This window comes from Pelobates fuscus, chromosome 2, assembly GCF_036172605.1.
Source record: "Pelobates fuscus isolate aPelFus1 chromosome 2, aPelFus1.pri, whole genome shotgun sequence".
NCBI lineage: Eukaryota > Metazoa > Chordata > Amphibia > Anura > Pelobatidae > Pelobates > Pelobates fuscus.
Window position 1 is genome coordinate 138,813,038 of NC_086318.1, and position 26,271 is coordinate 138,839,308.

The 26,271-nt window shown below is 40.0% G+C and overlaps 1 protein-coding gene across 1 annotated transcript; it reads left to right on the plus strand.

The window, feature by feature from the left end:
- Positions 1-12,392: 12,392 nt before the first annotated feature.
- Positions 12,393-13,031, plus strand: LOC134586211 (HUWE1-associated protein modifying stress responses-like). Its single transcript, XM_063441707.1, has one exon. The coding sequence runs from the start codon at positions 12,393-12,395 to the stop codon at positions 13,029-13,031; it is 639 nt and encodes a 212-aa protein (XP_063297777.1).
- Positions 13,032-26,271: the final 13,240 nt, after the last annotated feature.

A 26,271-nucleotide genomic window follows, 5' to 3' on the forward strand; every position in this document is an offset into this window, starting at 1 on the left:
ATAATAAATATAAAATAAATACACAGAGTGTAACTTGTATTTAACATATATTGATAAGTAGAAATAATCCGAAAACTCACACTTTTAAGAGCCTAATAGAGGTTGGCTCAGGACTTATGGTGCATATCATGTCATTGGAGAGATATTAGATGAATTTGCAGCAGTCACACTCACAAGAACTCAATGCCGCTTTAAAACAGGAACTCCAGAGTCCAAAGTGGATATTTAAAAGTATTTAACACTAAATTCTAAAATAGCAAGTTGAAGAACAACGCGTTTCGACCTATAAAAGGTCTTCCTCAGGTAAAGATATGTCATAAGATAAACATACATTCTTCTATACATATTATAACTAATTTTAAAAGCATCTCACATGTGGAGAAAGGGCTTAACATTCCCTCCCACTTCCAAATATGGTCTGGACTGGATATGGCTTGCCATCCCCAATATGGCAGCATATCCAGTTTCGGACAGAGTTCCTCACCCACCCCAACATGTCTGTTCTTTCATTTTCTTTGTTCCTTCTAGCGATCTGTGGCGTCACTTCCGGTGACATACTTCCAGTATTGCGCGTGGTTGTCACTTCCGATGACCCTTTTCGGAAGCTCGGTCTGTTGTTTCTCCGGACTGAGGGAGCAGATGGCAAATCTCTGGTTCCATTTTTGAAAAGGGCATATTCGCCCATAGTTCATATTAGATAGCATAAAACCAATTGAAAAATAGTAAGAGAAATATATATATGTATTAGTAAGATACATTAGTAGAAGTACTTACAATAAGAAAAAAATATAAAAGAATAGACATAAAAAAGATATAGCATATAAACACACACTATAATCACATAAAAGAAAGTGTGTTTTAAAACCAATAATCAGAGAGAGGGTGGATTGATCGTAAAGGGGAGGATAAGGGCAATAAAATATTGGAGTCTTATAGAATACAGTTGATCTCAAAATCTATATTCAGACCATGTTAGGGTTTGCATTTGAAAATCCATTTTGCCTCCTGGGTACTCAATCTCCTCCTCTCCAATGTATATTCACCTTTTCTATTGCAAAAAAATTCCAACATTTTTGGATCTGATCCATGATTTTTTAAAAAGTGTTTTGACATACTGTGGTTAATGAATCCTTTTTTAATGTTCCTGATATGTTCACCAATTCTGGTTTTAATTGGTCTGGATGTTTTACCTATATATCGGTACCCGCATGTACATTTCAATAAATAAATGACATTATTTGTATGACAAGTAATAAGTGATCTGATTTTGTATTAAAATTAAAAACTAAACGCTATTACATTCTTATTAGATAAATTATAATTTTTACATGCATTGCACATGCCACAGTGGAAAAAAACACTTTGTGTTTGTGTCCAATTAGTAAAAAAAAAAATATTATTAAGTTTCTTGTCTATAAAACTTTTAGTTAAAATGTGTTTTACATTTTTTTGCCCCTCTAAAAACTAATTTTAGTTATTCACCGAGGAACTCTTATTTCATCTTCCTGTTTCAGTATATGCCAATTCTTTTAATTGTACCCACATTGTTTTATGTGTTTTCTTCAATGTGTTTTCTAATGTGTTTTCTTCAATGTAACCGTTTACATCTACATGTTTAACCCCTTAAGGACGGTGGGCGTTCTATGCTGTACTTAGGGAACCAGCTCTAAACGCCGGAGGGCGGCATAAAGTCACCCAAACCGTCCTTTCTACTTACCCGGTCACCGGCGATCCCACACCGGCGATCGCGGTATGGGGACTTACCTGGGAACCCAGGGAGTCCCCCTCCGTCCTCTTTGGCCCCCCTGGGTCATGTGATCGCAGGGTCCTTGTGAGGACCTTGCAATCACATGGACGTCATAGCCGTCCACTGCAATGCCAGCAGGGGGAGTGTCTGTAATGACAGGTACTCCCCCTGCTGCCTGGAAATAGTAAAAAAATTAAGTTAATAACAGTTTAGAATAAAATATATACATACATACAATGTATATATGTATATAAATATCAAAATACACGTACAATGATATTGACTAAATATATATTTATATATAATATAAAAAAATATGTAAATACGTTAAAAATTAATTAAAAAAATTAATTACAATTTGCGGGACCTGCCTGGCAACCCAGGCCAAAAGTCCAGGGAATTTATTTGCTAGCACTATATTTAATCCTGTAACTTTACAAGACACCATAAAACCTGTACATGAGGGGTACTGTTTTACTTGGAAGACTTCGCTGAACACAAATATTAGTGTTTCAAAACAGTAAAATGTATTAAAACGACGATATTGTCAGTAAAAATGACATTTTTTTACACACAAATGGCACTTACACGGACAATATAATTGTTGTGATACATTTTACAGTTTTGAATCACTAATATTTGTGTTCAGAGAAGTCTCCCGAGTATAAAAGTACCCCTCATGTATAGGTTTTATGGTGTTTTCAAAAGTTACAGAGTCAAACATAAGGCTTGCATTTAGTGTTTTCACATTGAAATTCGCCAGGTTGGTTATGTTGCCTTTGAGACCGTATGGTAACTCAGGAATGTAAATTACCCCCATGATGGCATACCATTTGCAAAAGTAGACAACCCAAGGTATTGCAAATGGGGTATGTCCAGTCGTTTTTTAGTAACCACTTAGTCATAAACACTGGTCAAAATTGGTGTTCAAATTAGTTTTTGGCATTTTTCACACACAAATATTAACGTTAACTTTGGCCAGTGTTTGTGACTATAGTATGTGTATATATGCTATATCTTTTTTATAGTATGTGTATATATGCTATATCTTTTTTATGTCTATTCTTTTATATTTATTTCTTATTGTAAGTATTTCTACTAATGTATCTTACTAATACATACATTTTATATATATATATATATATATATATATATATATATATATATATATATTCTTACTATTTTTCAATTGGTTTTATGCTATCTAATATGAACTATGGGCGAAAATGCCCTTTTCAAAAATGGAACCAGAGATTTGCCATCTCCTCCCTCAGTCTGGAGAAACAACAGACCAAGCTTCCGAAAAGGGTCATCGGAAGTGACGACCACGTGCAATACTGGAAGTGACGTGACGGATCAATAGAAGTAATAAAGAAAATGAAAGAACGGACATGTTGGGGTTGGTGAGGAACTCTGTCCGAAACTGGATATGCTGCAATATTGGGGATGGCAAGCCATATCCGGTCCGGACCATATTTGGAAGTGAGAGGGAATATTAAGCCCTTTCTCCACATGTGAGATGATTTTAAAATTTGTTATAAGATGTATAAAAGAATGTATGTTTATCTTATGACATATCTGCACCTGAGGAAGACCTTTTTTAGGTTGAAACGCGTTGTGCTTCAACTTGCGATTTTATAATAGTGTTAAATAAATACTTACTTTTAAACATCCACTTTGGACTCTGGTGTTCCTGTTTTAAAGCGACATTGAGTTCCTCAGTTCTTGTGAGTGTGACTGCTGAAAATTCATCTAATATCTCTCCAATGAGATGCTATGCACCATAAGTTCTAGAACATGTTCAGGGCTACTAGATGGACCTGTATCACTCTCTTCAGTGTTATTTACAACTAGGGTTTCCATAGGGGTTGAATGCTTGTTTTTAGCAGCAATTTCTGTGTCCAAGTTATCCCCCAATAAATCGGAAAATGGAAAGTCACTAAGAGCACCCTCTATGGGTACTGATTTATCCGGCTCAGTGCCGTCCATAAATGCAAAAAATGGGGAAGATCCCTGCCAACTATCATTTCATGGACTAAATGCTTTACCAGACTTACTGTATGATTTACAGTGCCACTTTGCATCTCAATTATTAGCTCAGCAGTAGGGTACTGATGTATGTCACCATGTATACAGGCAATTTCTAGATTCTGGGAGTCATTTATTTGAATATTTCTTAACAGACCTTGGTCTAGAAGCGTAACCATATTCCCAGAATCTAGTAAAGCATTTATGTCTCTTCCCTCTACCCTTACAGTACACCAGGGATGGCCCTTCAGACAATCATTTTTGGTGACTGCATATACTGAGTGAGAGAAGAGAGTAATCATCCCTCTTATCACCAACATTACATTGCAACAACATTCTCAGGACAGTCCTTTGCAATATGCCCATATTATTTGCATTAAAAACACTTAATGTTATAATTAGGCATCATTTTGTGTAGAATCTTTCAGCCTAACAAAATTATTGCCCTTTGCTGGATTGTACAAACACATCTGCTCCTCCCAAGACTCCCTTTTCTCTGCAATAGTCTTACCCCATTTACTGGGACTCTGGATCTTTGGGGCTCTAGGTCTCTCCTGGTTGGAGAGTTGCAGAAACTTTCCTGCAGACACATACCGTTCCACTAAAGCAACTAGTTCAGCCGCTTTAGGATCCCTCTGGCTGATGCAACGCCGTAGGGAAACAGGCAATCCTCTCAGGAACTGGTGCATCACAAGCTGTTCCACAATGTGACTGGATGAATTAACCTCTGGCTGCAACCATTTCCCGGCAAGATGTATCAAGTCAGACATTTGTGACTGCACATCTTTGTCTTGGCTATAATTCCAGGAGTGAAATCTCTGGGCACGAACCGCTGTTGTGACTCCCAAGCGGGCCAAGATTTCTGCTTTCAGTTTCTTGTAGTCTCAAGCTTGTTCAGGCTCCAAAACGTAATATGCCTTTTGGGGTTCTCCACTCAGAAATGGAGCGAGGAGGCTTGCCCATTCAGACTCAGGCCAACCTTCTCTTTCAGCTGTCCTTTCAAAAGCCATCAGGTAAGCTTCCACATCATCTGTGTCCACCATCTTTTGCAAATAATTACTCACTCTCAGAGCCTTTAACTATAATGTGGCATTTCCACAGTATACCTGGCCAGCCTCTGAGGTTCTGGATCTCCTGCTGCATGGCACGAGTGGCATTTTGCTGCTCTTCTTTTTGTGCAAACACCAGTTGCTGCAGGACTGTAATATTGTCTTGCTGGGTGGCTGTAGCTTGTTGCTGGGTTGCAGCAGCTTGTTGCTGGGTGGCTGCAGCCTGTAGTAAAGCCTTAACATCCTTCATTTTGCTGGTATTGGTTCCTTTTAAAGACTGTCAGTGTGATGCCCGCATTCTCCACCATATGTGACCATACAATCACACAGTCTTAATGATAGGAACACCACACAAATCGAATTTCTTGTAAATGCAGTCTTTTTTTTTGTCAATCTGTATTTTATTGAGGTAAATTAGATAGAGTACAGAATAAAGAAAGGGAAACGTGCATTTATAACACAGTATTGGGTTCAATAACAATGATATCTAACATTTCCTTAGTAGTTATACCTCTTTTTTTTTTTTTTTTTTTATATATTATAGTTTAACGTTGCGTTTGTAATCAGGATCAATCAATATGTAGTTTAAGTCGCTTAACATTAGCCAGTAAATAGGGATTAAGTGCGCAGGCTTTGTATCAAATAAACATGCATGTGACATCCCTAGGTACACCAAGATTCAGTAGCATATTTAGCAGGGTAAAAATTAGTTATTAAGCTATGACAACAGCAGTACTATCGTATTAATAAAATTAAGTGGTTGCTATGTGACAATGCTTGATTGGATGTGTCATGTTAGGGAACAAAAAAATAACCGGAACATTTTCGAGAACATAACTGTAGTGATGGTTAGGGCAGGTTAACAGTACACTTAACATGTCTATCACATTTAATCCTCATGCTGAATTGTACGGTCCCCATATCTGACTAGGGCATGGCCTGAGATCTGATTCTAGGTGTGTAGTCAGTGACAATATGTGGAAAACAAACACATGTGTAGACATTTATAACAGGCAAATAGTTTAGCTATGTCGTTAAGATTTGAAGAATAAAGTGAGTAACGTATATCATTATTACAGGTTAATGTTAATCGCTATTTAAGTATTGGCAAGCTAGGGTTTGATTGCACGTCCATAAGGGGACATGGGTACCTTGCTCGAGGGTATGTAGCACGGTCAGCCAATACCTCGGCTTGGCAGGCCCATGTCTACCCCGGAGTTTCTCCTGGTCGCCTGGGTGTTGGCACCGATTCTCTGGAAGGTCCACATAGGAGCAGCAGGGTGCGGACGGGTGTCGGTCGCCCTCCAGCCCCAGGTCGGTGGGAAGGCCTGCACTTGTATACCACTGACTCGGTTTCTCTGAGAGGCCGGGTCATCCCTTTGTCGGACGCCGTGGGGAGCTCGGATGTCTTGCCGCCGCCCGCGACGGGCGCTCCTCCGGCGTTGTGGTCGGTGCTTAGGACAGTTTCTCCACGTGGTCTTCGGCCTGGGAAGGTATTGTGAGCGGCCAACGATGTTCTCCTGAGTGAGGTGATAGAGGCTCTGGGTGGCCCGTCTCAGCTTACGGGTGCCGCACTTCTGCCGCAGTGGGAGATGCTTTGGGTCCGAAGGTAGGTCACTGGGCCTAGCCAGGGTCCCACTGACGGTGCCTGTGACAGTGGCTTGCGGGTGTGAGGCAGGCCGTGGGCGGGTACGCCTTGTGTCCTTCATTCTTGCTTGACTATGCAGGTGTGATTTGTTTTGCCGCCATATTGAAGCTTGTTGTTGTGCGGGCTCCGGGCGTATGTGTCTTAAGTCTGGCAGTCGCTTCCGCGGCAGTTTGGCAGCCGGGTAGGTCTGGGCTGGATGGAGCATCCTATCCTGTAGTTTCTGCCAAAAGTTTTGAAAGATGCTCTCTAGTCTGGCCGCATATCCCTGTACGTCCTGGCTGCCGGTAGGCCGCGTGGTCGCCGCCATCTTTGGTGAGTCTCTCAGGCCATCGGCGGGTTTCTGTGAGATTGTGGCTGGGAGGACTCCCAGTAGTGGTCCGGGATCACCCCCACCGGTCCATAGGGGTGGGTTGCGGGGTACCCGCGTGTGACACTCAGCTCTCGGGTCACTCCGGGCTGGGAGCTCGGCCGCTGCTCCCCGCCATTGCGCACCCGGCCACATGCCTCCACGGGTATAGCCTGTTGCCTGTCGTCCGTGTACGGTCCGCATCACCGGTTTACCGTGTGGACTGAATGTCAGGTCGTCGTTTATGGTCAGTCTATGCCGTTTTATGCTGTTTGGAAGTGCCTTTTTAGCTTGTTTTTCATAGCTTATTCAGGAGCTGCAGTTAAGCACGTCTTCCCTCCATGGCAGTCAGGCCCCGCCCCCCTCAATGCAGTCTTTTTATTTACTAAGAGGTCTGGCAATTTAAACAAAAAGAAAACAAACAAAAAGAAAAGCCTTGCTCTTCTGAGCACAAACTCATAGTTTTTTCTCTAACTGCTCTTGGGCGGCTTACCCGCTTCCAACCATACAAAATACACATTGTTTGCACAGCCCTTTTTTTTTTTCCAAATAAATGTTTCCTTTCTCCTTCAAAACACACAAACTCGGGGGCGGGGCCGGACTGCCGAGCAGAGCGGACGCTAAGCAGAGCAGCTCCTGCTCACGACCGCACAAATTGTGGCATAACTGCTCGAAAAGTGCATAAACTCGACAAATAACGCGGCCCAGCAACCGGTGAAGCTACGGGGCATCCAACGGTACCACTTATGCAGACCCACCAGCGAGAACCCCCCGACCGTACCTTGAGGCCTACAAGCAAGGCAGTAACGGGAGAGACGGCCGCTCTCCCACTGCCTCATGAAGCTGGAAGGCTGGCTGCAGGCCCTTGTCCTCCCCCCTATGGACCGGTGGGGGTTATCCCGGTCCCAGGAGGCCGCCCGCATGCCCTAAAGCAACGACTGCAACTCACTACTCCTGGCATGGCGGAACACTCCTGTGGGCCTCCTGCAGAAGCGAAGCCACGCGCTACACTCGACAGCATCGACGCCATCTTTGCAGCCTTCTGGCTCCGTCTGGAGCTGAGAATGAGAAGCTCTCCTCTGCCCACGCAAAGCCACTCACCTACCAAAGGTGCAGAAAACCTCTCGACCAGGCCGATACCAGTCAAAGCACAGATGCAACTAAATACTCGGGCTGGGCCGACCCTGGGCTGGAGTAGTAAGCGGAGCGGAGAGAAGCGGGGAGCGAGCAGACCCTCCCAGGGCACAGCTACCACGTCTCGGCAACACACAGCAAATACGGGCCCTCCTGGGTCGAGAGCCCACGTGGAGGCACACTCCCGGCATCGTCCACATAAGCGGAGGCTCCGACGCCGCAGGCGGCATAGAAACATCAGGAGCTCCAGCTATCCCCGACATGGGAAGGATCCGGACTCCAGCACGAGCCACCGAAACCGTGGAGCTAAGATGCGAGCTCTCTACAGAACCTGGGGCCGGAGGGCCACTGATCTCTGCCCCTGTCGTCTAACGCCCCACAGCTGCTTCAAGGAGAGCCAGAGCACAGGTGTAGGTTGAACACCAACGACATCGAGGGAGGACTTAAGCATACCCGTTGCCCGACTACCAGCCTGGAAACACAATAGGACTTGAGATGCTCTGATTGTCACTGCTGATAAGCATACTCTATTGATGTCAGACCTTTCCGTTTAAACTTTGTTTTATGTTAGACGTTTAAAATGTTGAGATAGGACTTGTAACAATCCTTAGTTTAACCATATAACTATTTTGACGTACTGCTGGGCCTTCCTAGCTGCCATGTTAGCTTAGAATGTATAGCAACCTAAGGCAACGCAGTCGATAATAGTTTATGCTCACTCTATAGCAACACTGTGGTTTATCAATTCTGTGTACACATCTTGAAATATCAGTCGCAAGCTGTCAGCTAGCATGTACTGTTGTTACTGCTTCTTCCTAACAAAAGGGTAATGTGCCAAACCTAGCTATTTCATGTTAAGACTTGATTATGCATCTTGTTTTCCTGTTATTATGTACTACGCGAGGTCTAACTTGTCAATTGCTATCTGCCTGCTTTCATTTTTCCCTATATGACATCTAATTAGACTAACGCCACTAGCCTGTGAATTAATGCACTTACCTAGAAAAGCTGAGCCAGACTGCCTGGTACTCATGTAATACTCCCCAATGTCTAAACCGCATTACTCGCTCAGTAGACACATGATTATTTTCACTCTATTTTAGTATCTTGTAAGCTTTTATGTATCGCCTATATGTGGTAACGGTGCTTAGCGTATACATACCTCATCAGCCTGTACAGTGTCACAGAAGTTCTATTGTTACTTGTTATCTTATTCATGTATAATCACTTTCTTTACTACTACACGAAACTTAAAAGAATAACTTTCCATAATATAAAATGAGGCTACGAGATTTTCAGGGATGATGTAAATTGCACTGTATTATACCCGAAATGTACGACACTTTATCGTCTCCCTTCTTCTATTCTGTATCCCATATAATTTTATGCCTCAATAAAAAAAAGAGATTGACAAAAAAAACAAAAACACACAAACTCTTGTAGGGAGAAATGCAGTCTCGCACACTGCTTGTCCGTCTCCCTGTGAATACCTGACAGGGAAATTTTATAGCAGTCCTGTGCTAATCATTGCCAACAGGTGAGCAGCTATCTGGATGATCCAGAACTCCTGGATTGGATTGCTCACCTGCTGTGCTGTATGTAAACTGTGGCCCTCCCTTCACTCCAAATGCTCCACCCCAGGAACAAATATTACATTGCCAAATTGCTCTGACTAAAACAGGCAGATCTTCCTGGGGCTATTAATTTACATATTCCAATACTTTTGGAGAAATATACACTCAATCCATAACAATGCCTTGCACTCCGTCACACGTGTCATAGGGTTCATTGACAATTACTTTTTGCATTAAAATTTATATTATATTACATTAAAAGCTGTGGACATCATTTTAGCCAACATATTGGTGTCCGTGCATTTTTGGGTATGTATGGAGGGTTTTATTCTTAATGCCCAAGGGTACGACTATGCACCTGTCATGAACTAGGGAACGTTAGTGGTCCTTTTAAATCTCATGTGTGCAACTGTAATACAATTAAGTGTACTCAGCAAAATCTCCTAAGTATAGGTAGTACTGTGTAAACTTTATTTAATTTTAAAATAATTCTTTGTGTCAATTATCATATATTATTTTTTGCAGTCCCTTTGCATATTTAAATAAACATTTACTTACCTTTCTACCAATGCCAACAACAGTCCCCTCACGGCAGTCTGCTCCGCCCCTTTTGACGTCATTAGGTCTGATGACATTGGTCCCAATCCATGGCTTCTGATAGCGCATTCTAAGACACATAATCAGCCAATCAAATGTTACTCAGGGAGAAGATATGAATGCAATCCAGAATGTTTAGACTTGTGATATTTGAAACATTTTTGCTTTGCTGAATAACTTGGGTTATGTATGCATTGTTTGGAAAAAAAGGGGGTAATTTCAAGACATATCAAAAACTACTGTGGTCAGCTCCAGCATTTGTCAACCTTTCTTTTTTATGTGGAAAGTATATGGGCTCTGTGATGTTACTCATCTATTATCAATATAGTACAAATAAACCTAGTTTTTGGCTCTAAATCACATCAGTGTACCCATCTACCTATTACTTAAATTCTTGGCTATAGTTTAAAAAAAAAATATATATACCTATTATGTCTCCTCTCTCTAATTTATATTGAATAAGGTGTACTGTGTCGGTCAGAATAGGTTTGGTGCCACCTAGAGATGCACCCAGGTAGCACATGCATACATTTATTTCCAAAAATTATAAAGGAAATCACGGTATCACATTACATATACAGTAAATACATGGGGCATGCAGACTGGAACACAATTGGAACACAATTGGGGAAAGAGATAGACACACACACAGACACAAGGTTATTGATTAAGCAAATTAAAATCTGAAATTTATGACAATAGCTCAATTCCTGATCTACCAAATGAGTTATGTTTGAAATAAATTGGCAATTTGTTTTTCAGACAAATTCTTGGTTACTGTAATAACAAGTTAATAACCAACTAATAATAAGTTATGCTACAAAAACAATTTGTCTTATTTACACATTTATTGTAGTTCATGAATTAGTTCCCACCCCCGATTTGCAGAATTACCTGCAAAGAAATATATTTTACAGACAAACCTTCCTATGCTGACCTCCATGCCTCCTCACGTCATCACAGGTGCCGCATTCCAATCACATGTTTATCATAGAGAAGCCCTGGATTGGACCAATTCACTGGCTCAAAGCACATGCTCCAGACCAGCAAGGGGAATGAGTGGGAGGAGGAATAAAAGAGGAAGAGGACTTCTCCCAGTTTTAGATTACAGGGAGGCAAAAGGGATCGCCGACAGGGGGTAGAATGTGAATATTTTTATGCTTGTTTCCAACGTGCTGTGCGTGCTGTTGACGGACAGAAAATATGCACAGAATTGACATTAGGAAGCCTGAAACAGAGTTCTGGGCTGCCTAAGTCATGGATGCAACTAGCCTCTAGCACAAATAAAAATATCTCAGTATGTGCAGTTTTGCTAGGATATATATACTGGCCATTTTATTGCTCCAAACATGGGGGCTTAGGGGTGTCTTGGTACATCCCTACAGTTTAATCAGTTAGAAATGGGGCCATTTGCACAGCCATGTAATGTTATCTGGTATTTATATTGTTATATATTGTTATTATTGGTGGGGTCATTGCCATGGGTAATTTATGTATGGGGGGATGTTGGTTTTAAATATACTAATATTTGTTGGCAATGACCCAGCCTCATTATTTGTAGGTGGCATTATAAGATCTTATCAGCATTGCTTCTGTCTTTATTGGTATTGATAATACAACAGATATTGACCAAGATCGATTTTTGTGTGTAAACATAGTATATGCATCCTTTGTGCCATTGGGGTCATAAAATGCATCTTTGAATGTGTTGCCAAAACTCGTTACACAGGCCCTGGCCTAGGGTAGCAAAAATTTGAATAAATACATCACCTGGCTTAACATAGTGGGACGTATGGTACACGAACAAGCAAAAATATAAATGGGGTGTGTAAAGGGGAGGGGATAATTTAACCATATCCAAGACTGACACTCAAAAGTTTTTTCACCCAGCTGACCCTGATCCTTGGCTCACCATGAAAGGAAATTGTTTAAAAACAAAATTAACAAAAATATAACTGGATGGAAGACATAATCAATAATTAGGTGTTCTAAGTAGATCAAAGTCAAAGCTTAAGGTAAAACTCTTTTTTATTCAGTTTAGGAGATGTGTAGACACTCTGGGGTACGTGTTTCTATTACAGAAACTTTTCATTTGGTTTGACAGAATTCTAAATCCGTTTCCATGACATATAGAATGTTTAGGTCAACTGCCATTATTGCCTCAGAAGCACACATTGTATTTAGTGACAGCTTCAATAGTAAGCATATTTATGTCAAAGAAGCTGAAACAAAAAATCCCTCACATTTTTTAACAGTCTGCTTATAAATAATGAACAATAAAAGGAAGAATAGGAAAGGTGAGATCTGGAAGCAAAGACCCAGGCCGTATTTCACTAAATGGGAGGAGCGTTGTTTGAGGAAGGCACAACAGAAAGAGGAGAAACCAGAACTGAAGGCCGAGCAGAGTAAGCAAAAACTCTGGCCCCACCTAAAGAGGTTAGCTACAGCAGTGGGGAAACTTTATGAGCAGGGACTTTGTAGACAACAAGGGCTGTGTCTGTGGATCCCATTCCAGGATGCTGCTAATTCTCTCTCCAGTCTTTACAAAGAAAGTATGGATGCTCATCAACAATGCTTTGGCTTAGGATCTGAAATAGGACATCAAAGGCTCAATAAAGAACTGTTAGCCTGGGTAAATCAATGTCAACCTACTATTATGAAAGAAGATTTAATAAGAGTTCTACTTGAAAAAGTACCATCTCCAAGGAGCTCACATGATCCACCACATATGGCTGATGAATCATCCGTAGCAGCATCTCTCCACGGTTTATTAAATGGCAGAATGGCAAGCATGAGTACTCACGCAACCATCCCAGCATCTAGCAGCAGGTTGCGAAAGCGCACCTTGGCACAGTGCTGCGATCTGTTTACAGATTCACCACCCTGTAAACGAAAGAGACTGATTTGATTACATTTCAACTGTTTTTAGATAATAATGATTGTTTTAAAAGATGTATGTATTGATAGAAATAAATAATTTTAAAGGATAAATCTTATGTTTTGTTGTGTATTTTGTGAAGTAGTAAATGAGTGTGAATTAATTTTTATTTCAACTTTTAGTATTTTATAATAGGGAAATCACATAAGAAAAAAATTAAAAAAACTCTCTTCAGGTCCTCATTCTGTTTGACGAAATATGCATCCTATACAAGGGATAACATTTATACTTTATTAGTCTATTTTCATCGCAAGAAAAAAATGGAGTAATAGGCGCTCTCTATAGTAGCTAACGTGCAGGCAGCAGTATACAAACAAGGATTCCCAAACCTTGTGAACAATGTACAGAAAAAGGAAAGGTGTATCCCGCGCCTAGTATATTATATGTGCAAAAAATACATACATATATTCTCAAATATATCAGGAAGGAACCGAACCTCAGGATAAAAACAGAGAATAAAACACAATAGTGCAATACAGTAATAAAAAATATTTTTATGGTGGTGAGTACGGCTATATATAATCCACTCACATTTATATGAGCTATAACAGAGCTCAGCTGTGCAGCGCTTGGACGGTACAATCCCCGTCTTGGGATATGTTGTTGTAGTATATGCAGGTGCTTCCAAAGTGCAATATGCGTGGTATATGCAGACAAAAGGAAAAATAGCAGCCAATGGTGAAGTAAGTCCCAATAATGGTGTAAATAATGAATAGTATTGTACTTACAATTAATAGAGCATGTAACCTGCTCTAGTGTGGTCAGCTTAGGTGGTATAATCCCCACCAAGGATATACCGGATCCAGGAGGTAAAAGAATGAATATAAAAAGTAACTTTAAAAGTATACTTTAATATTAATACAATATAAACAAAAACCATAAAAGGTATAAAAAGTAATGTCCCACTTAACGCGTTTCGCCTCACAGGGCTTCTTCAGAAGTGTGGTGCAACCTCCTCTCAGATCCGTTTTTATATGGTGGTAGATTGGTGGATTTTCGTCCGGTGTGTTTCTTCTTCCTAGTTCCGGGTGCCGGTGGAACGCATACAGCGCACCGGAAGTGACGCGGTACTCGCGTCGAGCCGGAAATGACGCGGTGCTCGCGTGTAGCTGGAGACCGGCATTGACTGATACTGTTGCGCTGGAACGCACGTAACGTCCATGATTCGGCGTGCGTTGCGTTCCAAAAGCGCTCATAAGGGGCCAGCATAGAGAGCGCCTATTACTCCATTTTTTTCTTTCCATATTTGTATATTCCCTTTATAGGCAGCCCTATAGAATGACTTTGTTTGAATATCGAGACAATTACACCATATATATCAATGATGTATTTAATGAATTAGAAGAATTCAATATAGATGAACCATTAATTATCTTCGATAACTTACCTGAATTACTTAAAGAACTAGAATTTTCCCTAACAAAAGAAATGAAATTAAGGTGGGAAATAGCAACGCTAACCAAATATATAGAAGAGAAAATAACTCCGAGAGGCCTGAGATTTTTTAAAATGCCTACATCAGATACTGAAAATAAAAATTTTATGGAGGAATGGTATAACCATCTAGAATTTTGCTCTTTTGGACTAATGAAAAGTCTTATAAAAGTCAAAAGTGAAAAACTATCTATAATAGATAAAAAAATAAATGCATTAAGAGAACAATTGATTCCTTTTGGTGATACTGAGGAGTTTTACAACTCATCACAAAAAAATTAAAAAAAATGTAGAAAAAATTGAAATGGACATAAAAAGGATAAAAATTCAAAAATATAATCGAGACAAACACGACTATGCACAAAAACAAGTTCGCACATATAACACAAAAAAACCCAACACACAAAATCAATGGAAAAATGGGGGAACGCACCATAACCCTTACACACAAAATAGCTACCGATTTAGATCCAAAAGACTACAGAGTCAAGAAACACACGAAAGGAAACACTTTTATCACAATCGTCACAGATCACCAATTAAATCTCCTGTAAGATTTAACACTAGAAATGATAGATTTCACACTAATCACCACCAGAACACTAACCACCACCAGAACACTCATTTTCATAAAAAATCTTTTGAAAAATCAAACACACACTACCTAGAAAAAGGAGAAGTTAAACCTAAATACACCACACATCGAGATGTTCCTATATCACCTCTGATTGTGAGACCCAAGACACACAGATATACCTATATACGAGACTCCCCCAAACAGAAACAAACAAATAGCAAGTACTCCTGGGAGAACCCAAAGATGTTATACAAAAGACAAGATGATACCAAACCACTATCACCACATGATCCAATCAAAAACAATAGATATCATGCCCTATCTTTCTGCGAACAGTTCGATGAAACTTCTTTTTTAGAAATCCCTTCCAACAGAGAGAGACAAACCCATCGTCTGAACATCACACCAATAAAAAGCCGCAAGAGAGAATTAGAGGAAGGAGATCAGGGAGAAGACAGCAAAAAAGGAAGGCTAGAAAGCTTTTAGATCAGAAATCACAGAACATACCTACAGGCATTTTTAATTTATCTGACAACATTTTAAACACTACTGAGATTAACATTTTAAAACGTGGTCTTAAGTTTGCTCCAACCAAGTCATACAATTCGTTCCTTGCATATATAGATATAAACAAATTTGTAAGGAACGCCACTTTAAAACGTTTTTATACTATTAAAGATAACTCTGACACCAATTTAGGTACCAACATAAGTGACACCAACACAAAAGAATATAGAAATAGCGAACTTAAAAGTAAATCCACTTTTTATCCTGCATATTTTAAATCAAGTGCTTTAGATATATTTGAAAAGAAAGTATGTAAGGACTTAAAAACATTAGATACGAAAAAAATCAATAACAGACCAAATATGAATAACAAGGAAATGAAAATACTCAAAGATTTATATAATGATACAACCATAGTGATTAAACCCGCCGATAAAGGCGGGGGTTTGGTTATCCAATCCAAAGAAAAATACGAAAAAGAAGCTCTGAGGCAACTAAATGACGGTGACACATATGTCAAACTACAGAAAGATCCAATAGCAGACATTAAATCTGAATTTAAGGTATATTTAGATAAAGGTAAAGACATAGGAATTTTAAGTGCAAAAGAATATAATTATATAAATATAAAATTCCCAAAAACCCCAGTAATATACTTTCTCCCTAAGATCCATAAGAATCTGAATAACCCCCCTGGACGACCTATCGTGTCAGGTATTGGATCTCTTCTTTCTAACTTATCCGAATATATTGATATAATGTTGCAACCATTTGTCAGACAAACAAAATCATATTTAAAAGATACGATAGACCTTTTAAAAAAATTGGAAACTATCGCTTGGAAGGAAAATTATATATTTATCACTTGTGATGTACAGTCATTATATACTATCATTAAACATGACAAGTGATGCAAAGCCATTCGATCCATTTTAGAACGAGATAACTCAATACCTCAAGAACAAATTAATTTTATAATTGAAGGCATAGATCTAATTTTAAAACATAATTATTTTTGGTTTAAAGATAGTTTTTATTTACAAAAGACCGGCACAGCTATGGGTACCAGGTTCGCACCCAGCTATGCCAACTTATATATGGCAGAATGGGAAGACCTGTCTGTCTGGAGAGGGCATGGCTGGGTGGAGAACCTGGTATCCTATTCTCGGTACATAGACGACCTCCTGTTTGTTTGGAATGGGTCTATGAGCACTGCTAAGGATTTTATCTCTTTTTTAAACAATAATGAAGAGGGTATTGTTTTAACTGCGGATTTTAGCAACACTATGGTGACTTATTTGGATCTAAATATTTATGTTGAAAACAATAAGATACAAACAAAAACACACTTCAAAGATGTTAACGTAAATAACTATATAAGTACAGATAGTTGCCATAACAAAATATGGCTAGAAAATATACCGAAAAGTCAAATCATGCGTCTTAAAAGAAATTGCTCTGATACATCCATGTTTCTTAAACAAGCCAACACAATAAAAGAAAGCTTCATACAAAAAGGGTATAATGCCAATAAGATTGAGTCAACAATAAATGAGGCAGCTATCATAAATAGGAACCAGCTTATACATAAAACAAAAAAGGCCCAAGTGAATCAAAGTAATCCAGACTTCACTTTACCAATTGTCTTGGATTACAATAATAAGAATAAACAATTGAAGACAATTTTAACAAAGCACTGGCACCTATTGAAAGAAGATGATATTTTAAAAAAAATAATTCCTGATAAACCCAAAATAATTTTCAGAGGGGCACCAAATCTTAAAATGCACCTAACGAAGAATTTTACCAAGACTAGCCCAAATAAAATCAATAATTTTATGGATAAAAAGGGTTTTTATAAATGTAACAGCTGTATGGCATGCAAAAAAACAAAAACTACAAATAGAACCATTACTAAATTTAAGTCAAACAATACTGGTAGAATATATAATATCAAAGAAGTTATTACGTGCAATAGTAAAAATGTAATATATCTATTAGAGTGCCCATGCGGCCTCCAGTATGTAGGCAGGACTATAAGATCACTCAAAACCAGGATAGCTGAGCATTGCAGGAATGTGGAAAAGGGTTTAAAAAACCATTCAATACCAGCCCACTTCTGTATACACAATAATGATCCAAAATACCTTTCTTTTATTGGGATTGCAATAGTTAAGAATCATTGGATTGGAGGGGATGTTGTTAAAAAGATCGGTCAAACAGAGATGCAGTGGGTATACCAGTTAGATACCCTACACCCTAATGGGTTAAACGCTGACTTTGATCTATACAACTTCCTATAAATCCTCCTACATTGTTTAATACTTTTCCATATACACTTTTTTAACTATTATTTTTTAGATTATTTTTGTCTTTTAATAGATTCTATATAGGTTTTTAATATTTCTTAGCGTATGTGTTTATATATGTACCTCTTTTATTATTGCAATCCTAAGTTTTGTTCATATATGTATTCTCTCTTTTATTACCACTGTTTTTTAAAACTTCCCCCCTGCTTTCTATAAGCATATATAAGAAACTGCATGTTGTTTTCACTTTAAAACTTTACTGTATATACATATATTATTTTGGATCATTTTTGTATTATACTTTATCAATATAAATACTTTAAAACTTTACTGTATATACATATATTATTTTGGATCATTTTTGTATTATATTTTATCAATATATTTGTAATATGGAAGCCTAATAAGTGCCATCAATGACTAATATCTGTTTCCCATATGTTTTTATATTCTATGCCCTCAACCAAGATGGCCGCCGCAGTACTACGACTAGCATGGAGAGAGAAGATATGCCCCCTCTCCATGCTTTATATCTTGCTTAGCTGGCCCCTTATGAGCGCTTTTGGAACGCAACGCACGCCGAATCATGGACGTTACGTGCGTTCCAGCGCAACAGTATCAGTCAATGCCGGTCTCCAGCTACACGCGAGCACCGCGTCATTTCCGGCTCGACGCGAGTGCCGCGTCACTTCCGGTGCGCTGTATGCGTTCCACCGGCACCCGGAACTAGGAAGAAGAAACACACCGGACGAAAATCCACCAATCTACCACCATATAAAAACGGATCTGAGAGGAGGTTGCACCACACTTCTGAAGAAGCCCTGTGAGGCGAAACGCGTTAAGTGGGACATTACTTTTTATACCTTTTATGGTTTTTGTTTATATTGTATTAATATTAAAGTATACTTTTAAAGTTACTTTTTATATTCATTCTTTTACCTCCTGGATCATTATTACACCATTTCATTATTTACACCATTATTGGGACTTACTTCACCATTGGCTGCTATTTTTCCTTTTGTCTGCATATACCACGCATATTGCACTTTGGAAGCACCTGCATATACTACAACAACATATCCCAAGACGGGGATTGTACCGTCCAAGCGCTGCACAGCTGAGCTCTGTTATAGCTCAAATAAATGTGAGTGGATTATATATAGCCGTACTCACCACCATAAAAATATTTTTTATTACTGTATTGCACTATTGTGTTTTATTCTCTGTTTTTATCCTGAGGTTCGGTTCCTTCCTGATATATTTGAGAATATATGTATGTATTTTTTGCACATATAATATACTAGGCGCGGGATACACCTTTCCTTTTTCTATTTTCATTGCAAAGCTAGATCATTTTTGTTGAATTGATTGTAACTCCTATCATTCATGACATATTTGATAATTCCTTAAGTTGAACCTTTCGAAATGTGAGGTCCTTCGATATCACCACCCCAACGGAGGAATATGATAATCTGGAACCCAAATTCCCATTCCGCTGGTGCACATAAAAAATGAAGTACCTAGGTGACCGCTGACCTATTCGATCTCTACCATGCTAACTTCCTGCCTCTACTACGGAACATCTTAGAAGACCTCAAGCGGTGGTCATAGCCGCATATATCCTGTTTTGGACACATTGCATTTCTAAAGATAAATGCTCTGTCGTGGTTGCTCTACCTCTTCCAGACAGTGCCACTCTTACTACCAAGAGCATTCTTCTTCTCATTGAACTGCCTTGCCTATCCAGACAGTGGGGAGGTCTAGCCTTACCTGACTTCAATAAATAGCATCAGGCAGCCACACTGCAACGTATCCATGATTGGCACCACCCACGCACCACACCAGCAATGGCCATCACTGGATTGGGAGGGACTCGACATACACATGCATGCTGCTGTTTGGCTTGGATAGTCTGAGACATTGGATCGTACAGCTGATGGACCTCCGGTTTGTCACACTCTAAGGACCTGGAAGGAGCTTAGAGGCCTGAATCATATCTCCCCTTAACTGAGTCCCCTGATACCTCTGCAACATAACAAAAACCTGGGGGGAGGATTACCTTCCCGTGCCTGGGCTTTCATAGACAGAAACTTGTTCATCTCTATTCGCAAAGCACTGGGTGATGCTGGTGTTCTGGGACTGCAGGACCTCATGGGGGAAGAAGCCCTGACTCTTATCATCAGTTACCAACACGCCTAACTGCAACACTATTACCAACAGCTGCCTAATAGAGCACTGCTGCATCGGGACTTGACCTGGTTCAAGAGCATCTTTGATGGAGGCATCATCCTGGAAAAAGTCATATCGGTCCTTTACAAACACTTACTAATAGGGGACAAAACTGAAAAAACTACCTTTAAATGTTGATGGGAAAGCTTTCTTGGTAAGACTTTCACTGAGGCACAATGGTAGAATCAGCTCTAGATATCAGGAAACTAACTATAAATTGCTATCGACGTGGTATCCAGAATAGGGAATGCCGTGCATGTGGAGGATTCTGATTGAAGGCAGTAGATGTACTCTCAGGCAGGCTTCCCCAAGCTCTGGCCCTCCAGATGTTGCTGAACTACAACTCAGCCTATTTCATTCATAGAATCATGGGAGTTGTAGTTCAGCAACATCTGGAAGGCCAGAGTTTGGGGAAGCCTGCTCTAAGGAGTGGGATACACTACCTTGATATTTCCTGACACAAATACCCATGATTCCATTGCCCGACCAACCCCACACCAATTTCAGCCTGCATGTAAAGCCATCACTACCCCCCTCACCACTTCCCCCTCTTTTTTCTCTCTTTCATCTCTATTTCTTTCTCCTCTATTCATTTCCCCCTTACTTCTTCTCTCTCTCTTACCTCTCTTCTGTTACTCAGAGAGATTTCTAATCAACATCTCTCCCAGCTCTCAAGGCATCCCTCAAGTCAAAATAGGACCTACCAAATGGTAATAGCAGATCACAGTGGAGTGTATATGGGGTGTCATGATGAAGATGGTATACATCACCAATTCAATGTTAGAATCTTAGAGACCCTTAATATTAATACGGCTATACGCTATCACAAATACTCGCTATCTATAGTACTGTATACAAGGTGCGCAGTGCACCCATGGCACAAATAGGGGACTGTACGTGGGTGTTATGGCTCCTTTACCAGAGCTTAAGTTAATTACACAAGGGATACCCCCCGCACCTTCCCCCCATATTTCTGGAAATGGTATAATTATTAAGTAACGCTTGATCATATGTTACGGTTGATGTATAACTGTTAGATATAGTACTGCACACCTCTCTACATTGATCTCTGATCTATCCTTGCACAGACTGAAAACTCAATAAAATTATTTCAAAAAAGACATATCTGATAATTATGAAATGTACAGACAATACATTAATGAAAGCACACGTATATTGATTTTGTTGCATTGTTTTTGCATGACACTAACTAAAAGTTTTGAATGCAACATCACTATAGTGTAATATGGGCTACTATATTTATTTAAGAAAAAACTGTTTAACATCTTAGCTGGGGTCTGGAGGCACCACAATACACTACTTCTAAAAGACAGAAGCTCCTCCTAGGAGCCTCCGTTAGCTCTCTGGAGCTAAACCCTGAAGCTCATTGGCTGAGAATATCAGCTGGTTGCTTATGCTTCAGCTGAGCAGTGCCTAGCAGGCCCCATATAAGATGTCAAACTGCTCTAAATTGTTTGCCTACTTACAAATGGGGGGTGGGGGGTGACAAAGCAGTCCCTCCCTAACCGCTGTAGCAGATATGGTGCTTGGAGTGTTCCTTTAAACATGAAATCACTAAATCTAACAAATCTTTATAAAAAATGTAAAAAGTAAGTAACTGTATGCTTTGCACTTGTTATCTCTATGGGTGTGTATATAGCATACACGATACAGCACACTCACTCACTAAACACCAACTTCAAAGCTACAAAACTTAAATGGAACCTCTTGTGAAAAAAATGCACTTTTTAAAAATCCCTCCCATACACAATGAATACACTATATATCACAAAGATACATTCTGTGTTCATTGTAAAATATATTGATTTACTCATCTTTCCTCCATTCCAGGCTGCTTCATTGCTGTTACTCTTTGTGTAACACCCACCTCTGGGCTGTGCTCTGCTCCACCTCTTCTTTGATTTGCCCTGCTTGGGACATCTCCATAAGCAGGACAAACCTCCCCAGTGATGTTGGCACACTGTCTTCATTGCCAGCATGCCGACGTGGGAATGGAGTGACGTCACGTTATCAGGGATAGGCAACCTTTGGCATCTCTCTTTAAGTGCATTTAGGGAGATGTAGTCCAAAACATCTAGAGTGCCAAAGATTGCTTACCCCAGCGTTACACTGTTCCCATACTTCCTGGTCACCTAGTTCTGCAATCCCTGCTGGGTTTTATAGTAGTCGCTAGATATAGAAACATAGAAACATAGAATGTGATGGCAGATAAGAACCATTCGACCCATCCAGTCTGCCCAATTTTCTAAATACTTTCATTAGTCCCTGGCCTTATCTTATAGTTAGGACAGCCTTATGCCTATCAAGAAAGGTAGTAGGGAGGAGTCGGGCAACTATAGGCCAGTAAGCCTTATTTCAGTAGTGGGGAAAGTAATGGAAACCATGTTAAAGGATAGGATTGTTGGATTGCAAGATCAGAGGCAACATGGGTTTACTTCAGGGAGATCATGCCAAGCTAATCTTATTGATTTTTTTGATTGGGTAACTAAAATAATAGATCAGGGTGGTGCAGTAGACATTGCTTACATAGATTTCAGTGAGGCTTTTGACACTGTTGCTCATAGAAGGCTTATCAATAAATTGCAATCTTTAAGTTTGGATTCCAATATTGTTGAATGGGTAAGGCAGTGGCTGAGTGACAGGCAACAGAGGGTTGTAGTCAATGGAGTATATTCGAAGCTTGGGCTTGTCACCAGTGGGGTACCTCAGGGATTTGTACTTGGACCCATTCTCTTCTTTAATATTTTTATTAGTGATATTGCAGAAGGAATTGATGGTAAGGTATGTCTTTTTGCTGATGATACTAAGATATGTAACAGGGTTGATGTTCCAGGAGGGATAAGCCAAATGGCAAATGATCCCACGCATGCTTAAACTCCTTTACTGTGTTAACATCTACCACTTCAGCTGGAAGGTTATTCCATGCATCCACTACCCTCTCAGTCAAGTAATACTTCCTGATATTATTTTTAAACCTATGCCGCTCTAATTTAAGACTGATGCATGATGGGGGTTAAACACTGGGTTTAGATTTAAGAAGGTATATATGAACCAACCATTTCACAGAAAGAGCAATTCACCAGGGTCTTGGACAGGGATAACCCTGGATGCCGCAAAGAGCCAGACAAAAGTTCTCACAACAATAGATTTTAGACTTTTAAAAAAAAAAATACTACCAGAGACAGCTCTTCTGGTGATATACCAGGTGGAAATGGTGGAGTTAAAAAATATATATATATAAAATAACAACCCACTTGAGTAAAATGTATAACTACAACAATATTAGTATAGCAGATTATCCATTAGAGAGATAAAAAAAAACGGGTCCCAATAGACTTATCTAGACAATATGCCCCCAAAGTTGTTTGAAGTAAATCCTACGAGACAAAAGACTAGATGTACAAAAATAGATTATGCTAAAAGACTCCTTTAAGAATCTGCCACAATAATTTTTGATTAACGAATATTCCAAATATAAGGATTAGTAAGACAAACTAAAATATATTTTAGTTGGTCTGCCTCAACAAGTTCCATTCACGCTTTCTGTACGGACGTAATTCGGTCAATTTGCTAGCGTCCAAGACTAAATGGCAGGCCGTTCGGTCATAGCGTATGCTGGCATCACATGAATATGGAGGAAAGAGGAGTATTGTGGGAAAACTTTCTTTGACACAGGAAATGGAACTGACTTAAGCTCCTCTCTTGGTCAAGTAGTCCCAACTTTGTCCTATGTTTGAAATAAAACTAGATCAGAAAGGAAGAACAGGTTCTGAGAGAGGAAGACAAGAGGAAAGGTAAATAGTGGAAAGGTAAAGTTCGGCGTGACAGTGCAGCAAGGCCTTCCTATAGAGAGGGTCTAATATGCTCGAGGCATTCACCTTGAATGCTCATTAGTGACCCCATAGGGTGACGGCATAGTAAGTGTTAAAATACCCTTACTGTACTTACCCGATCCCAGTGCCGTCACTGTCACTGGGGTCGGGTAAGTACAGTAAGGGTATTTTGACACTTACTATGCCGGGAGTAAAGGAGCGCAAGGGAGCACTGTGATTGGACTAATTTGCTGGCTCAGAGCACACGCTCAAGACTGGCAAGTGGAATGAGTGAGAGGAGGCTCACAGTTTTAGAGTGCAGGGAGGCAGAAGGGATCACCGACAGGTAGTCGTAGTGGTAGTGGTAGTGGGAGGGGAGAGCGCCTGCAAGGAGAAGATTTTTATGTCTGTTGCCAACGTGATGTGCGTGCTGTCGTCAGACAGAAAATATGCAAAGAATTGACATTAAGAATCCTGGACCAGAGTTCTGGGCTGCCAATGTCAGTGTGCAACTAGCCTCCAGCACCATTACAAATATCTCAGTATGTGCAGTTTTTCAAACTGAAACACTGCACAAACATACTCCTACCACAATAGCCACATCAAATCACTGATGTGGTCATGGTGGTTGGAGTAACATTTAATGTCACATTATTGGCAGTATTATTGCTGTGAAGCTCTGTAATTCACTCACACACACCAATAATATGGAGCTCCTAGAAAAGAGGGACATTAGGATAGAAAAGAGGGGTGTTGGGATTTGTTCCCAAAAATAGGGACTGTACTCATTTAGGAGGGGAGATTTCTGCTATCTGTACTTGAGTCTCTCTATAAAGATGTTACCCACTGGGTGGAATATAGAGAGAAAGTAAAAGGGTTGATGTTTCAGATTATAACTTTTCCCTAAATGAAGTGAAGCACACCTTGGAGACAGTCCTAGCTAATCACGTGCTGATATAATGTAAGGTTATCATAGAATATTCAGATTCAGTAGATGCAGTTTTTAAATATGACACTTTTGTGAAGGAAATAAAATGTCACCATTAAATGTCCATATGTTGTCTGATTGGACAGTGCTGACCCACGGTCAGGGTAGGATTGGTCTATAGCCCATGGAACAGAACAGCTAGGGGAATGGGCCCTGATAGGGCCAGGAGGTAGGCATAGCAACCAGTTTGAATTAATTAGCAGTTGGTTAGTTGGGGGAGGGGCTTGCTGGGGATATATATATATAGCGCCCATTTTATGAAGTGGCCATTTTAACCAACCAAAACTTACCTGTTAGTTCTCCATCCCACATTCCCATTTGTCTAATTCTTGTGGGCAGGGCTGATCCTGGGATCACTGACGCCTGGGTGCAAGAATATTTTTGGTCCCCTTCTGTGGGTGTGGCTATATTGCTAACCCCTCCCCTTTACAAATATAACACTTTTAATCATGCCTATTTTCTATGGAAACCACTCCACCCCCAACCCAGGTCACATGTCACCCACTTCCTACAGTGCCAGCTTTGTGCCCAGCTTCCCAGTGCCATCTGTCTCAATATAGCTCATCAGTGCCATCTCTCTGTCCCAATATAGCTCATTAGTGTCATCTAAGTCAAAAAAGATCTTTGTCTCCATCTTATCAGTGCCACTTTTGTGTCCAAACAGCTTAATAGTAGTGCAATTTGTTTGCCCAAATCGCTGACCAGTGTTATTGTTGTCCCAAAATTGCTAATCAGTGACATTTTCTTTTCCTCGGAGAGCTTGTCAGCTGGTAGTGTTTTTGTATGAACTGTGTGTAAGCTGGGTGAATTTTGCGGAGAGTCAAAGCATTGTAATGCAATGCAGAAATGTAGAATTGTAAATTAATGCATAAATGTATTTCCAGATGTGTACAGATGCAGTTATTGAATATTTGTATGAAATGTTTTAGCAAGTGCAAGAATGTATTTGTAAGACGTGTGTATGTTTATATGTATGAGTGTCCTTCACTGGACATTACTGTGTGTACATGCATTGTTGTTTTCAGCAGTATGTTTGTTTATTTTTCTAAAAGTCCCTGTGTGACATCTCACCATTTACTTCCACTTTTGGCTGTTTCCCATCCCCAGGGGCGTTGCGATGTGGACCAGGGACTGCAGCCCAAAAATACATTTGATAACCCCTCCTACAGTTGACATTAAGCTTGCCCAATAATCCACCTCAGCTGACGTAAAAAAATCAAAAAATAATAAAAATTGATGAAATGCTGGCCTTCCCTCCTCACCACAAGTAAGCAGGGGCGGACTGACCGGTCGGGCACTTCGGACATGGTCCGAGGGCTTGGCCGGGAGGGGG